This window comes from Staurois parvus, unplaced genomic scaffold (assembly GCF_062004578.1).
Source record: "Staurois parvus isolate SC_StPar_1 unplaced genomic scaffold, SC_StPar_1.0 ptg000832l, whole genome shotgun sequence".
Lineage (NCBI taxonomy): Eukaryota > Metazoa > Chordata > Amphibia > Anura > Ranidae > Staurois > Staurois parvus.
This window is the reverse complement of record NW_028318628.1, coordinates 3,980,573-3,998,255: the sequence shown is the minus strand read 5'-3', so window position 1 is coordinate 3,998,255 and position 17,683 is coordinate 3,980,573. Positions and strand designations below refer to the sequence as shown.

The 17,683-nt window shown below is 40.0% G+C and overlaps 1 protein-coding gene across 1 annotated transcript in view; it reads right to left on the bottom strand.

Moving 5' to 3' along the window:
• The window catches only part of CPT1B (carnitine palmitoyltransferase 1B), a 53,378-nt gene that overhangs the window by 34,792 nt on the left and 903 nt on the right, over positions 1-17,683 (bottom strand). The window contains exons 2-3 of the mRNA XM_089655314.1: positions 2,658-2,806; positions 246-385 (exon numbers count right to left, since the gene is read on the bottom strand). Of these exons, the coding sequence (XP_089511440.1) occupies positions 246-385; positions 2,658-2,798 (281 nt within the window). The 5' untranslated portion in view covers positions 2,799-2,806. The remainder of the gene's footprint in view (positions 1-245; positions 386-2,657; positions 2,807-17,683) is intronic.

The following is a 17,683-nucleotide window of genomic DNA, read 5'->3' as shown; positions in this document are numbered from 1 at the left end:
AAATATGAATGAATTTGCATAGCAAAGGGAACGCATCCCCAAAATGTTGTGTGCCGCTACAATGCAATCAAATAATAAAAAAAAGGACTGAGCTCTGGATTCTTTTGTGAATTAAGAGCCATCCGCATTCCACTATCAGAGCGCTCATGAATATGCTTATAAAGGACTAGGTATAGTGATAGACTTTGTAAAGCAAATTTCTGTTATATTCACAATAAAGAAAACAGTATAACTCTGCTACTTACTGTCCAGGTAAGAGATTGCTGATCTTTGTTATGAGTCCAAATGACACATCCACCTTTCCATATAGGGAGCCAAGAGTTACAGCTACCACAGCAAACCATGTAGAAGGACTGGCAGGGTACACTCCACTCAGAACTGAGCTCTAAATGGGAGAAAAGAAAGTCAGTTTAAAGCTTTCCTCAACCTAGAAAATAAGGAATGCGCTATGCTATCACCTAAGTAATCTCTCCACCCATTTCACGTATACCATTGACCACCATGGCCACAGATGATCATTCATTTGTGCTGTCAGAACAGCCATTAATGTAAGTAGCATTGCCAGTTTTCTGAGTGCAGAAAAAAAAACTTTCACAATATGGATAAAAAGAATGTCTCTCTGTAGGTTAGACATAAACGTTTCATGAATGAAATGTGGTGGTTGTCATTGCTTACATCCTTTAGGCATTACTGATTTATTATAGCACATATGTAGATCAGAAAAGTTAAAGTCGTAAGTATTCATCTGCATACATACTAGTGGCTGGTGACAAAGTAAAACTAAAGGCAAAACTCTTTTTATTTTTCATTTTGGATAGTGTAATACAGGGTAATTACCCCTGTCCATTTTTTTGGCCATCCGTGTCTGATAGGGGTGATTCCCCTTCATTTCCTGTCCCACAGTCAAAACAGGAAGTGAGTGGAAATTCCTCCCAAATTAAGGAAACCCAGGTTGTCGCAGAACTAGTGTCCCCAATGGAAGATTTCCCCTCTATTCCTGTTCTGGGGACAATCAAAATTTTGTAATAGTAGAGAGGGTGAATCCTGCAATAAAATCCTGAAAGGTGTTTTAATCCCTCTCCAAGTTATCCAAAACTAGAAAAAACATTGTTGCCCTTAGTTATACTTTAAAGTATTGCAGCTAAAGGATCAGCATGATAGGCAACTAAAGGTTTCAGAAGTTAGGTCAGCATTAGGAGGTTCAATATTTGAACAGATTATATGGGACATAGCCTAAGGCTGCTTTCACACTGATCAAAATTTCTTCTGTTTTTGCTTTACCAAAAGCAGAATAAAACTACATGACCATTAAATCCTATGGAGCTCTTCACACCAGTCAGTAGCTGTAATTTGCATTTTTAAAAGTCCTGCATTATGCATTTTGGTGAATGTTATGCTGTGGTAAAAAATAAAAATCCTATGGAGCTCTTCACACCAGTCAGTAGCGGGTCAGTTGCATTTTTAAAAGTCCTGCATTCTGCATTTTGGTGAATGTTATGGTGTGGTAAAAAAAAACAAAAACATAAAAACACAAACGCACCTTGCAATTGAAATGAATGGAAAACCCATCAAAACTGCGGAAAAAAAGAAAAAATGCACTCGCAATTTCAGAGCCATGCATAAATGTTGTTCATTGAGATACCTCAGTCTTTAATGGAATAGTGGCTTTGTACAGATTTTCTTTTATTAAGGTTACTAAAACATAGTATTTTTTTGTTCTTTTGGTCCAGTAAAAAATGGAACATTGCTTATGAATGTTTTGTATTCTCATAAGCCCCTTTTCCCATGTTTCTGGACTAGTAACACTTGTTTTGGGTTGGGAAATGGTTTCAGAGCCAAATAGCTCAAGCTGAAATTTATACACACAAGTGAATTAGTCAGTGCCCCTGCTTGCTGTATACAAACAGCTCATACCAAATTGTAATCAGGGTGAGAGAGTGTGAAGGTATACAGCTTCTACTTTGCTCTCCTTAGAGAACCATAACCATAATAATCTCCCTTTTAGAGTGTAAGCTCTTACGAACTGGGCCCTCGGACTCCTCCTGTATTTAATTGCATTGTAACTGTACTGTCAGCCCTCACGATGTAAAGCGCTGCGCAAACTATTGGCACTATATAAAACCTGTATAATAATGCTTTGGGAATTCTATGGTATGAATACACCCTGTATTAAATGTTTGTTTGTAAAACAAAGATTTTATATAAATGGTAAAAATAGCTGTAGGCATTAGTTTAACAATTTAAAATTCTAAACAAAAGCTTAAAAATCATCAAAATTTGCACAAGATCAAGTGAAAAGAAACTCAGACTTGCTTGCAGATTATGCAGCGTAGACTTTCACAGAACTCAGAAACAATAAATTAATTCAAGTGCCATTTTTATGTTTATTTGATCATATTAGTACCTGTCACACATAGTTCTCTCTTTCCAAATCACAAGAAATCTGTGCAGCCAAACACAGTATGTACTGTAAGCAAAGCTGGCGCAAAAACTATAAAGTGTTTTGTTAATGCAACAGTTTTGCATGCATGGCTTGTGCATACCCTGAATATATCTGGTGACTTTTGCATCAGGAATTGCAGCATATACCTATTTTAGCTACTGACTTTTGCTTTATCAATTTTCTAGATTACCAGATATAAGTACAGATCACTCACCTTAAGAGTGATGAGTCGTTTCCTACAGGCAATCAGCCCAGACAGGTAGAGGTGTCGGAGAACATCACGTCCCAGCTGTAGATCTATACCATCAGGAGTCACAGTAAACTGGAAGGCCACAGCCTGGTGAGCTTCTGCCATCTTGTCTCCTTCAGAAAAAGAGTAGCATGAGATTTTTTTACTGATATGCTTTTCCAATTAAACAGCAAAGCTTAAATCTATAGTCTCCCTTCACTACCAACTAGAATGAGGAAATGACCTGGAACATAATAGTTCACTACCAACAATGATTACAGAATAGGAAAATTTAAGAATGTCACCAGCTGACCTGCCAAAGTAACACATGACTAGGTTTTCCATGTAGATGTTGACATCAAGGATTAAGTGTCCTATTTTAATTTTACATCTTATTAAATATTAAAAATGTTAGATTATTGTGTGGAAACTTGGATTCTGAAATGGTATTGAGACGCATCTGCTGGAGCACACAGATACACAGTATGTGTGAGTATATCATACCCTTAGTATCATATGTATCTAATATTTTTTGCACTAAATAATCATCCCAGAAAAATGCTTTATAACTTTGCTGGATTCATGTAATTTTTTAAAGCTAAATTCCAGATAAGTAATTGCTTCCTCCAGTGCCCTCCACTACCTCTTTATGGTAAATATCAAGAGCAGCCTTTTTCAATAAGGGTATCCAGGCACCCTGGGATGCCTTCAGGTATCTTCAGGGGTGCCTTAGCAAAATGCCTACAAATTGCCCAAAAATTGTATACAACCCAGTGGGTGGATCAAGCCTGCCTTTTAGTTACACAAAGCTACAGGGTTTCATTGTGCACCATTACAACTGTGTAGCTGCCAACAACATAAAAAAAAACAATGATATCATCAGTTCATAAGAAGCACATTGGGCACCTGCACAGCATCCTTGCTTGCCCCCTCCCCTGCTCCTCTCCATCAGCACTGGGGACACATTAGCTGAGTGAGAGAAAGAAAGTGAAGAAGAGAAACAATGGAATACTAGTCAGTACCAGTGTGCAAAGGTGTATATGCTTTACAAGAATAAATCACCTCTGATGTTGGGTGTCCCACGTGCAGATGATGCTGCATTCTGTAAAACTATTAGTTTCCATTTTTTACTGTTTGCAATGGGTGCCTTGAGATTGTGCAGAGTTTTAAAGGAAGCCTCAAGATTGTGCAGAATTTTAAACGGTGCCTCAAGGTCGTGAAGAATTATAAATGGTGGCTCAAGATTGTGCAGAATTTTAACCTCCCTAGCGGTCTGATCGTGTCCATATTTCTGTGCTCAAAGCGGCACATTTTTTTGCATGGAAATATGTATTTTATTTTATTGTAGACCTGTAATTTTTAGGAATAACGCACTGAAATCTGTTCGAACAAGAGTCTAGTAAACATTTCGGGTAGGATAAAACTTCAAACACGAAATCATAAATTATAATTTAATAAATAATCATAAAAAATAATAATTTAATAATAATAAATTTAATTCAATAATATAATCAAACCAAAAACACTGAAATTTGAAATATAGCGTCAAGTTCACACATCACTGAGCAAAGTCGCAAAATCGTTTTCAGTGCCTGATGACAAATTTCCCCACGAATCATTATCACTCAATTCTGCAAGTGGTTCTAATTTACTATCGCTGTTCTCTAGCTGGTCTAAAACTGCTTTTGACCTAAAGGGACGCTTTTTGGACGCCATGGACATTTCTCAGTTTCCAGGCAGAAAGAACAGTCAAAATGTAGGCAGGGCACAGGACAAAGCACTCGGGACAAAATGTATGTGAAATGCTTTGATACAGTAATGTTTTACTATGTGATTTTAGTGAATGTCACTTTTTGTCATTTTTAAATTTCCCGCTGCCGTTCTGTCCCCCGTACGTCCCGACGCTCGCAAGGGAGGGAACCCAGATGACAGATGCCGGCATCCGCCGGATTACATTGCCGGGGACACTGCAGGAGGGACATTGCGGGAGCGCAGGACAAGGTAAGTGATCGAGGGATCGCGGAGCAGTGCCGCATGGTAAGCCCAAGTGTAGCTCGGGAATACCTCCAGGGAGGTTAAATGGTGGCTCAAGATTGTGTAGAATTTTAATGGGTGCCTCAAGGTTGTAAGAATTATAAACAGTGGCTCAAGATTGTGCAGTATTTTAATGGGTGCCTCAAGGTTGTGCAGAATTATAAATGGTGGCTCAAGATTGTGCAGAATTTTAATGGGTGCCTTAAGATTGTGCAGTATTTTAAACGGTGCCTCAAGGTGGTAAGAATTATAAATGGTGGCTCAAGATTGTGCAGAATTTTAATGGGTGCCTTAAGATTGTGCAGTATTTTAAACGGTGCCTCAAGGTGGTAAGAATTATAAATGGTGGCTCAAGATTGTGCAGAATTTTAATGGGTGCCTTAAGATTGTGCAGTATTTTAAACGGTGCCTCAAGGTGGTAAGAATTATAAATGGTGGCTCAAGATTGTGCAGAATTTTAATGGGTGCCTTAAGATTTTGCAGTATTTTAAACGGTGCCTCAAGGTGGTAAGAATTATAAATGGTGGCTCAAGATTGTGCAGAATTTTAATGGGTGCCTCAAGATTGTGCAGTATTTTGAAGGATACCTCAATTTTGTGCAGAATTTTAATGGGTGCCTCAAGGTTGTGCAGAATTATAAACGGTGGCTCAAGATTGTGCAGAATTTTATTGGGTGCCTCAAGATTGTGCAGTATTTTAATGGGTGCCTCAAGGTTGTACAGAATTATAAATTGTGGCTCAAGATTGTGCAAAATTTTAATCGGTGCCTTAAGAGTGTGCAGATTTTAAACGGTGCCTAAAGGTTGTAAGAATTATAAATAGTGGCTCAAGATTGTGCAGAATTTTAATGGGTGCCTCGAGATTGTGCAGAATTTTAAAAGGTACCTCAAGGTTTTGTAGAATTTTAATGGGTGGCTCAAGGTTGTGCAAAATTTTAAACGGTGGCTCAAGATTGTGCAGAATTTATTTATTATTTATTTCAGGTACTTATATAGCGCCGTAAATTTTACGCAGCGCTTTACACATATATATTGTACATTCACATCAGTCCCTAATCCTCAAGGGGTGTACAATCTAAGGTCCCTAACTTACATTCATACATACACATACTAGGGCCAATTTAGACAGGATCCAATTAACCTACCAGCATGTCTTTGGACGGTGGGAGGAAACCGGAGTACCCGGAGGAAACCCACGCAGGCACAGGGAGAACATGCAAACTCCAGGCAGGTGGTGCCATGGCTGGGATTCTAACCAACGACCCTAGTACTGCCAGGCGGAAGTGCTAACCATTTAGCCATTGTGCTACCCTAGAATTTTAATGGGTGTTTCAAGATTGTGCAGTATTTTGAAGGGTGCCTTGAAATTGTGCAGAATTTTAAAGGGTCTTGACTGAAAAAAGGTTGAGAAACACTGATCTAGACAAATACGTTTTTTTGAAATGTAACATTGCAGTAATGTGACCATTCAGTTCCATTTTTCATCATCCTGTGGTATGGTGGTGGGCAGGGAGCAGAGGCAACACATGAACTACATGTCCCAAAACTCTGTGCAGTTCAAGCTGCTGGGAGCACGACTGCTGTGCTGTTTGGGCCAATAGTAAAGACCACTGGCTGCAGTGGCTCCATCTGTACATTAACTAGGATGAACTAGAGAGAGGCATAAACATAACAGTTGGCACCAACAGGCTACATAAGAGTTGATGTCACAAAGCCATTGTTAGAGTAAATAAAGTTCCCAGGCATGCAGGACATTGATCTGTAATGAACACGAAAAAAAAAGAAGTTGAGCCCGCTCTGCAGCAAAGATATGTACCAACAATGCAGACTGGAGTTCTGCGTCCAGATAAATCTGTCCTACAGGGGCTATTATTTCTGGCCTACTGAAAATGCCAGCTGCCTGGCTGTTATACTGACACACTAAATGTAATATTTTGAGTCAGTGACCTAGGACAAGTACAGGGAACAAGAAAGTCTAAAAAAGTATTTCTATAGTCCTCTTGGTAGTCTAATCAGATGTTTAACATGGCTACTGGTATTCTTACTTGCAGCTCTGAATTTGTCCTCTCTCTCCCTGGCAAGAGATATTCAAAAACTGGAAACATTATTCAGGAACAGCCCCACTAGCTTATAACTTGTGCAAAATATAACATCATGACCAGTGAGGTCAGGTGAACATCATAAAGTAACAATATTATGGTGGAGTGGGAGCTCAGTCACCTTCAATGAGAACATGAAAGCGTACATCCAGTAGGAAGTGGCACCTTCACCTAGTAATTAGCAAGAGTCATGCAGAAACTGGACATATCTAGAACTAGACTAGAAAACCTCTTTATACAACACAGTAATTATTGTTTCTTAGTGCAGAATGAAATGTTTACAGGCCAATAGCTAAATTCATAATAAACACAGTGGCTTAGTTGTTAGCACTCCTACTTTGCAGCAGTCAGGTCCTTGATTTAACCTGTTGGAGCAGAGTGCACGCAAATATGCGGCCTCTCAGCATCTGGGCCTTGGCGCTGAGGGGCCACATATTCGCGTACCCAATGTAAACATGTGACTGCCGTGAAAGCCAATCATGGCGGTCACATGACCCTAAACCCCATGCCCCCCTGGTGTCACAAAACCCTTAAAGGGCCAGGAGGTGCTAGCACCAAGGGCTTAAAGTATAACTAAAAGGCAAAACTTTTTTTTAGATTTGGATACAGTGGATAGGGGTTAGAACCCGTTTCAGGTTTTTATTTCTGCCTGTTCCCCCCCCCCCCCCCCCTTAGCAAGATTCACTCTATTTTTCCTGTTACCCATCGTCATTGAAAGTGAATATCACACATTTTGAGTTGTAGCATGAACAGTAATAGAGGGGAAATCTTCCAATGGGAAAACTAGGTCTGCTGACATGGGAGCACCAAGGGATTCCCTTAATTTGCAGGGATTTCCTCACTCTTCCTGTTTTGGCTGTGAAACAGGAAGTGAGGGTAAATCTCCCCAATGGGACACAGGTGGAAAAAAAAAACCTGATAGGGTTTGCATGTTCTCCCTGTGCTTGCGTGCGTTTCCTCCGGGTACTCCGTTTTCCTTCCACACTCTAAAGACATACTGGTAGATTTAATGGCTCCTGTCTAAATTGGCTTTAAATTAATGTGTGAGTATGAGATAGGGACCTTAGATTGTAAGTTCCTACGGGTAGGGACTGATGTGAATCGTAAGTAAGGATTTGTGTAAATGGACAGTGCTATATACTTGTAATAAATACATGCTTGCAAAGTTTTCTGTTGGTGCTGCCTGCATGAAGTGTGTGTGTGTGGGGAAGGGGGGGGGTATAGCATATCGTGTCCTTCTCACCTTGACCCCATAGCAGCTGCATGATGGCAGTTTCACCACTGAGAGCAAAATGCAAGATATAATGCTCATTTGTACAAGGCATCACAAAAAATTACATTTACCACTCTTTGGGCAGAAGGCACTCCTCATTAATTCACCAATACCATATAGCTTACTACAGATCACGTCTATAAACACAAACTTTTCAATAAATACAATTGTCAAACTACGTCTACAGTATATCAGAGTGTTTATTACAGTATAAGGCCTAGTTTACACTTGCGGTTGGGTGGGCATTAAGAAAAAGCAGTTGAGCTGTGTTTTTACCACCCCCCTAGGCTGCAAAGGAGGTATACACATGCCACAGTCATGGTGCTTTGTTATCCCTACGTGAAGTTCAGCTTGAATGGGTCTCATTCAAGTGAATGGGGCAATACTATAGGAGCAGCAGTGCAGGCTTTTATGGGTTAAAATAGGTGGAATATACTACCTTCTTATGCCTGTCAAACACCCTATGAATATTGACCCACTGTGGATCGCTTTTAAGGGGGCAATATTAGTGCAAATGAGCTCGGAAAGTGTCCACTTATGTGTCATAGTCACACCATTAGACACGCTTTTAGGATCATCTTCAAATCAACTTTTTTGCCCAGAACTGCTTGTATGATTATGACTTCACCTTGGGAAATAGAATATTTACAAGAGCAATCGTCATGAGGAATGTTCTGCTGACACATATATACGTATTCATGTGATAGTACATCCCAAGTATAGAATAGAGTCACAAACTAACAAAAATTGTGAACAGATACTTGTCACCGAGTCAGGTTATGAAAAAAAAAATGGCTCCCACCACTATGCCCACAGCCATATTATTGATATGATACATTTTTTACAACATTTTCTAGAATACAGATAAGCTTCCAAATAACACCCGGCTTTAACCAGATGAACCACGTCGAGATAAGTTACAAGCTTCCTAATAAAGTTCTCCTCCCCGGCTAACATGTTCCCTAAGTACAGTACTTCTCTGCTGCTTACGCATTCCCTTCCAGCAGTAACACAACTTGTAAATTTATCTTCATGCAGGAGAACTGGATGCAGCCCAAGTATGTGAAAGGTTAGGGAACAACGTGAGAGAAGAGCTAGGGACTTCAGACGCAAAAAAAACAGGTGAAGAAAAAAAGGCAGGTCAATAAAGAGAGGACTGACAGTTCAGAAATGAGGAACATGCTGTATAACATAAAAAGGGTATAAAGGGTTATGAGCGTTAATTCCAATACCAAATCAAGACAGCGGCTAGGACATACAGTGGATATAAAAAGTCTACACACCCCTGTTAAAATGTCAGGTTTCTGTGATGTAAAAAAATGATACAAAGATAAAATAATTTCAAAACGTTTTCCACCTAAGTCCTCATGCCCACTGAAAGCTTTTACAGCGGCTCTTTCTGGCTTTTGACGTTGTTTTCTACAGCCAGAAAACTCCCCAGCATGTTATCCTATGTGTCCATGCACCCAGACTGTAAGCAGTGTTTTTGGCAGGGGCGTTTTTTTGGCTGGAAAAAAATCCAGAACTAATGGATTTCTAGAGGAGTTTTTTCGCTGTAAAAACGCTCTAACGCTGAACAACGTGGCAAAATGCGGTAAATCGCAGCAAACTGGTGTTTTTGGACTTTTTTTTAGCATAATTTTTTTTTTCCGGTGGAAAATAAAAAGGAAAAAAAATGCTAAAAACCGCAAATGCAAAAAAAGTGGCTTAACCGTTTCCACACCGGGCACTGTTACCCCCTTCCTGCCCAGGCCATTTTTTCAGGTTTCAGCGCTCTCACACTTTGAATGACAATTCCGCGGTCATACAACATTGTACCCAAACTAAAATGTTATCATTTTCTTCATACAACTAGAGCTTTCTTATGGTGGTATTTAATCATCGCTGGGGTTTTTATTTTTTGCTAAACAAAAAAAGGCTGAAAATTTTGAAAAAAAAAACATGTTTTTCTTAGTTTCTGTTATAAAAGTTTCCAAATAAATAATTGTTCTTCATAAATTTAGGCCAAGATGTATTCTGCTACGTCTTTGGTGAAAACAACCCAAATTAGGATGTATTTTTTAGTTTGTAGGAAAGTTATAGAGTTCACAAACTATGGTATAGATCTGAATATTGATCAATCCTGAAGTACTGACAGCCAATCTAATTTCTTGAGGTCCAAGAATGTCAGAATAGTACAGATATCCCCAAATGACCCCTTTTTGCAAAGTAGACAGTCCGACGTACAAGTTTTTTGAAGTTGTATTTTTTGTCATAATTTTTCTGAAAATAAAAAAAATTATTTTCACTATTTTTTTTTTTACATACTGTCACCAGTGCAGTACAGCGTCATAATATAACTGGCATGGCGGTGATCAGGGACACTGATTGGTGACAGTATGAAAAAAAAAAAATTTTTTTTTAATTTTTGTTATTATTTTTATTTTTTTATTACATTTTTTTCTTTTTTACGATTTTTTTTCATATTTCACTATGACCAAAGTAGTACAATGCTACCATAGTAACATTGTACTACTTTGGGGAAGTGATCAGGATTTGTTTTTTTTATTTTTTACACAAATTTGTTTATAGCAAAGAATTACTTTGCTATAAGCAAGCATTTACCTGAATGACACCGATTCATTCAGGGTTTTTTTTTTTTGTGCTTAGCTGTGATTTGGCCACAGCTAATCACATGATACAGCTGGGCTGTGATTAGCCCAGCTTGTGCATGTGATCGCTGTGACAAATCACAACTACACACACTAGTATGCAATGGATGGCATGAATGAAGCCATCCATTGTATACAACTGTCATGTGACCTGCTGTGATTGGTCACAGCAGGTCACATGGTATTGGCAACAGGTACTCAGATCTGTCATCGGCCGTGTCCGCGGTACACGGCCGGTGACAGATCGTGCCGCTGCGTGGCTCTGCAGGAGCGCAAACTGCGCATGCCCAGGAGGACGCCATATGGAGTCCACCCGGAATGCTAATGGATTTTGCATGCCGCCATTCGGCCATTGGCCGAGCGGCTAATGGTTAAATGCTAATGCGAAAATGCTAAAAAAAAAAACTTAAATTTTAATGTTACTAGCATTAGTAAAACACCCAGTGTGCATGGAACCTTAATGTGACCTATAAACTGTACAACTCACGTGAAAAACAAACTGAAATCTTTTAGGAGGGAGAGGGGGGGAGAAGTAAGAATAAAAAACTAAATTAAACTAATAAAATCTGTGGGGTGATCTGAAGAGGGCTTTGCACAGCAGATGCCCTCGCAATCTGACAGATTTGGAGTGTTCTTGCAAGTCAAGATGTGCCATGCTGATAGACTCATACCCAAAAAGACTGAGTGCTGGTATAAAATCAAAAGGTGCTTCAACAAAGTATTAGTTTAAGGGTGTGCACACTTCTGCATATTAGTTTAGTTTTTTATTTTTACTTCCCTCCACCTAAAAGATTTCAGTTTGTTGTTCAATTTAGTTGTACAATTTATAGGTTACATTGAAAGGTGGAAAACGGTCTGATTTATATTTGTCTCATTTTTACATCACAAAAACCTGACATTTTAACAGCGGTGTGTAGACTTTTTATATCCACTGTAGGTACACCATATAACACATACACATGCTTGCAATTAATACTTTCTATTCAATATTGAAAGGTTAAGATACGTCTGGTTTTTTTTGTTTACTTATGAGTTAACCACTTGCCCTCCAGAGGATTTACCCCCTTCCTGACCTTAATTTAACTGACAATTGCGATCATGCAACGCTGCACCCAAATGAAATTTACATCCTTTTTTGCCACAAAGTGAGCTTTCTTTCGGTGGTATTTGATCGCCTGTGCAGTTTTTATTTTTTTGCGCTATAAAAAAAAAAGACTGATTATTTTAAGAAATAAAACAATATTTTTGACTTTTTACTAGTAGCCTCTCTAGCGGTCTGATTATGTCAGTATTTCTGTGCTCAAAGCAGTACATTTTTTTGCATGGAAATATGTTTTTTTTTCCTTGTAGGCCTGTAATTTTTAGGAATAACTCACTGAAATCTGTCCAAACAAGAGTCTAGTAAACATCCCGGGTATGCTAAAATTTTAAACACGAAATCATAAATTATAATTTAATTAAAAAATCATGAAGAATAATCTAATAATAATAATAAATTTAATTCAATAAAATAATCAAACCAAAAACACTGAAATTTGAAATATAGCGGCAAGTTCGCACATCACTGAGCAAAGTCGTTTTCAGTGTCTGATGACGAATTTCCCCACGAATAATTATCACTCAATTCTGCAAGTGTTTCTAATTTACTATCGCTGTTCTCTAGCTGGTCTAAAACCACTTTTGACCTAAAGGGACGAATTTTTGGACGCCATGGACATTTGTCAGTTTCCAGGCAGAAAGAATAGTAAAAATGCAGGCAGGGCACAGGACAAGCACTAGGGACAAAATGTATGTGAAATGGTTTGATTCAGTAATGTTTTACTATGTGATTTTAGTGTATTTAGTGAATATCACTTTTTCACATTTTTACATTTCCCGCCGTTCCGTCCCCCGCACGTCCTGACGTCGCAGGGAACGGAACCCAGAAGACAGATGCCGGCATTGGCCGGAGGACATTGCCGGGGACACTGCAGGAGGGACATCGCGGGAGCGAAGGACAAGGTAAGTGAAGAAGAGATCCCAGAGCTACGCTGCAGAGTATTCCCGAGTGTAGCTCGGGATTACTGCTTGTGGTGCTGAAACTTTACCCCGAGCTACACTCGGGAATACCTCCAGGGAAGTTAAACATGTCCAGTAAAAAAATGGAAAAAAAAGAATCTAAATTTCGTCATAAATTTAGGCCAAAATGTATTCTGCAACATTTCTTTGCTAAAAAAAAATCCCAATACGTGTAAATTAACTGGTTTATGTGAAAGTTATAGCGTTTACAAATGGCGGTATATATACTGGGATTTTTTTATTTTTCACTAGTAATGGCAGCGATCAGTGACTTATAGCGGGACTTCAGCAGACATTCTGACACTGGGGGGGGGAACTGACTTGGTGTCATGGACATCCCCAGAGACACCAATACAGTGATCAGTGCTAATAAAAAAAAAACAAAAAACACTGACACTGTACTAATGGTACTGGGCAGGAAGGGGTTAACATCAGGGCGGTCAAAAGGATTGTATGTAGGGAGAGTTTTACTATAGGGCAGTGTCTGTGTGCTTCACTGTAAGCACACTGGTTTGGATGGCTGTGTTGTGTACAGCCATCCAGAGCAGTGTGCCCGAGCTGACAGGGAGGAGAACGGTTAGTAAACAAAACAGTTCTCCTCCCCGGAGATCCTCGGTAATCACCAGCCAGGATCCGGTGATTGACAGCCACGGCCGTTAAAGGCAGCGCGGGTAGTGCGCTCGCGTACCCCCGACCCAGAAATGCAAAATCACTTGTGTGTGTATATATATATATATATATATATATATATATATATATAATATTGCACACCTGTGCCACCTTGTAGCAGTATTTCTGCTATAGGGCGGTCGGGAAGCGGATAAAGCCAAATTTAAAATGTTTGTCTTTAATCCTGGCATATTTTTTTATCTTCACCTTCCTGTTGGGGATCTTCCTGTTTCCCATGCATTCTGCTCTCTAATATAGCCTCTCAACCAGGGTGCCTTCTGGGTTCCTCAGAGGTGCCTTGGCAAAATGCCTAAAAATTGTCTATAAGAAAGTGTGTGTATCAAGCCTGCTTTTTTGTTACACAAAGCCACAGGTTTTTACTGTGCAACATTACAACCTTGGGCTAAAGCACGCCATACATGGGTCGAATTCCGAACAATTTTTCACTCGAAAATCAAAAACATAGTTCGTTCTGTAATCCGATGGTGCCACCAATGATTTTGAAAATCAGTCATTTTTCACGAATTTTCCAGCATGCCCAATAAATGAAATGGGAGGAACCACGAAAATCCATTGCCCCACTAACAGAGCGAAAATCGGCCGACTATTCTTAGGTCCGATTTTCGAACGAAAAATTGTTCGAAAATTGACCCATGTATGGCCAGCATTACCGTGAAGGCTAGCTCCAGCATCCTAACAACAGCTGGTATCAATGGTTGATAAGGAGGACATCAGGCACCTGAACAGCATTCCCTCCCCGCGCTCATCTTTATCAACCCTAAAATCACGTTAGGAAGAGAGAAAATTAGGAATAAATTCTGGAATACTACTTGTTACCACTGTGCAAAAGTTTATTTGCTTTGAAATAATACTGTGTATCACCTCTAATATTGTGTATCTTAGGAGTGGAGATGCTGTTGTGAAATGTTTTTTTACACTTTAGAAGGGGTGCCTCAAGGTTGTCCGTAATTTTAAAGGGTGCCTTGACTGGAAAAAGGTTGAGACACACTGCTCTAATCCTTGGCATCTATAATGTTATATCTGAATGCCGATCCATGCACAGCCAACAGGTGCAGGTGAGCTACCCTCCAACATTTTGAGTTGAGAAAGAGGGACAATTTTTAGTACAAAATGTAGATAAAAGGACATTCCCATCACACCCCATTTTTACACAGACTGTGGAGAGTTTAAAAAAAAGGATTGGCTAAACCCACAAGTGTTTTTTTCTACAAAGGCCTCACTCACAGGTTCTCAAAAAGATCCATGGTGGATAGCTTTTTAGTAGTGGGTTCGAGCAAGTTTACAGACGATGCTGCCACTTCCTAAACGCCAGATTTTTCCCCATTCTGAAGGTGATTTTATACTGCAATAACATGGTGCACCCAGTTGGCAGTCACATTGATTTCAGTGGGTGCCTATGGTGAGTGGCACCACCTACCAAAGGTGACATGATGAGTTAAAGTGTTACGAAACCCACAACAGTAAAGTCAGTCTGCATTCACAGTAAAGCACGCTTGTTATACACGCTGCAGAACCTAAGGGGTTAATCCTCTGCACTGTGTAAACAGGCTGCTCCATCCTGTTTTCTCTGCTCCTTCCCTTCTTCGACTGTCTCCAATCCATCTACTGATAGTACAAAGCCCTAGGAGTACTCTGCACATGCTCTGTTTAGTGTGTATTGCTAGGTTTTTTTTTTTTGGGAGGGTGCATGTGATCAGCACAGGGCCAATTGTTACTGTCCAGACAAAGGGTCAGGTGTTATGCAGCCTCATAGGACAGTCAATGGAGAATGAAAACTCCTCCTACAAGCTTTAACCAGTGCTTGCCTGGATACTGATAGAAGTCACAAGACTGCTATATACTGCTGATGAGAAAAGCTATTTAGCAGTTTATATTTACTACAATAACTGCATTTCCATGCTCTGTGTGTACTATGGGAGACCGGATAGTGAATGCAGAGTCCTGGGTTTAGTAACACTTTAACTATGCCACACTGTGAAGCACCAGGGGCACTGCAATGTGGATGGACTTGAGAGGCCACCATGTTAGTAAGCGGACAATTGTGGAAGGGGGAGTGAAGGTGGTCAAAACGCAAATCAACTGCCTGTTTTTACAGTCCCCTTGCTGCCCACATCAGCTTCAAATCTTTTTTTCTTCTTCATTTTCAAAATAACAAGTGAAATACTTTACATTTTTATTTCAGATAAATGTTGGATGAAATGTCTCGTGTAGTATAACAATTTTGGTAAATAGTAAATTTTTTCTGTTTCAATATGTTTATTGAAGTTTTCCAGAGTAAATATAACAAGCTCACGGTTCGCCCTCCCAGGGGCAGAGCAAAACAGTCACATATAACTATTACTGCTAGGCAATGTATAATGTTAAATCAGCAGAGTTGTGACCATATCCAAGGAGGACCAGTGAGAAAGTCAAAGCCAACATTGCTATTATCGCCAAACTGTCCTTTATGAATTGGCATCCCCCGCTGACGGTAAATAGTAAATTCTTTAAGCCTTTTGCATATTGGTGTGTGAGCCCCTTCAGTCTCCAGTGTATTTCTTCCACCGAGAAGGCCAATGTGCTACATAAAGCCATCCATAGATATGAAAGGCTCTACCCGGGTATACACTGGTGCTCATAAACATGATTATAGCACAGCCTTTTTCAACCAGGTGCCTTCAGACTTCCTCAGGGGTGCCTTGGCAAAATGTCTAAAAATTGCTCAAAAATTGTAGACAAGCCAGTAGTTGGATCAATCCTACCTTTTAGTTACTCAAAGTCACAGGTTTTCATTGTGCACTTTTATGACCTTTTAGCTGCCATCATCCTAACAACCAATGACAACATTAGTTGATGAGGATGTTGGGTGCATGCACATCTTCCTTGTTTGCCCCTCCCCTGGACCTCTCTGTTAGCACTGGGGTCACATTAGGTGAGTGAGGGAGAGGAACATAGAGACACAATGGAATACTAGTCAGTACCACTGTGCAAAGGTGTATTTTCATTGGAAGAATAAATCATCTCTAACATTGGGTGCACTATTTGTGTGCATGTGTGTAAGATACGTTTTTACATTTTAGAATGAGGTGCCTTGAGACTATGCAGAAGTTTAAGGGTGCCCTTAGGTTATCCATAACTTTAAAGGGTGCCTTGACTGGAAAAAAGGTTGAGAAACATTGTTCTAGTGTACAGGAGTATGCAAGGAATAGAACATTTTCTAATTCTGAATATGCCCATACACTATTCCAGGATTCTCCAAACTTTCTAAACAAAGGGCCAGTTTATTGTCCTTCATACATCAGGGGGGCCAGACTGTGGCCATTGGGAGTAGATATTGTACTGGCATCTGTGAGAATAAATAGTGCATCTTTGGCATTAGGGGAAGGAATAGTGCACCAATGTTGGTATCAGTAGGATGAATAGTACCCCATTGTTTGGTGTCAGTGGGGGTAATAGTGCCCCGTCTTTGCTGTCAGTGGGAGAAATATTGCCCCGTTGTTGATGTTAGTAACAGGAATTATGCCCTGTTGGTGTCAGTGGGAGGAATTGTGTAGTGCATTAGTGGCAAGAAAAGTGCCCTAAGGGCCGGATAAAAGTAAGCAAAGGGCCACATCTGGCCCCCAGTTTGGAGACCACTGCACTATTCGTTTGTTTACTTGAGCCCTGGCATATACCCAAGTACAACTGTGCACAGCCATTCATTCCTTATAGGTAGAATTTACATCATAGTGGCTGCAATGCCTGTGTGCAGGAGGCATTATTAGCGGTCAATACTTCTGATCAAAAAGAGGGATATTTGAGAAGGAAAGAGGGACCGAGGTTTGGTTCTAAATGAGCATGTGAGCTAATGGTTAGGTTTCTTGGCAACAGAGATTTTTGCCAGTACATTAAACTTTTTCAGTCTGCTAGAGTTCAGCTCTAAAAAAAAGAAAAGTCACCTCTACGGAGTGCAAAGATTTTGGCAAACCTCACTGGCAAATCCTAGCTTTTCTGACATACTTCCTAAGCTATAGTGCTGAAAATAGGAATTCTCTCCAAAATTGTGGATCACTATGGATAACAGAGCAGCTGTGAGCAGCCAGGGACAAGCACCTGCACAGCTGTCAAATTGGGGCCAGTGGCCATGTCCATGCAGCTGCTGCCTCCCAATAGACATGAATGGGATTGCCTGCATGCAGATACATGGAACATCTGTGCACCCCGTGTGGGTAGATGGCACTTTACACAG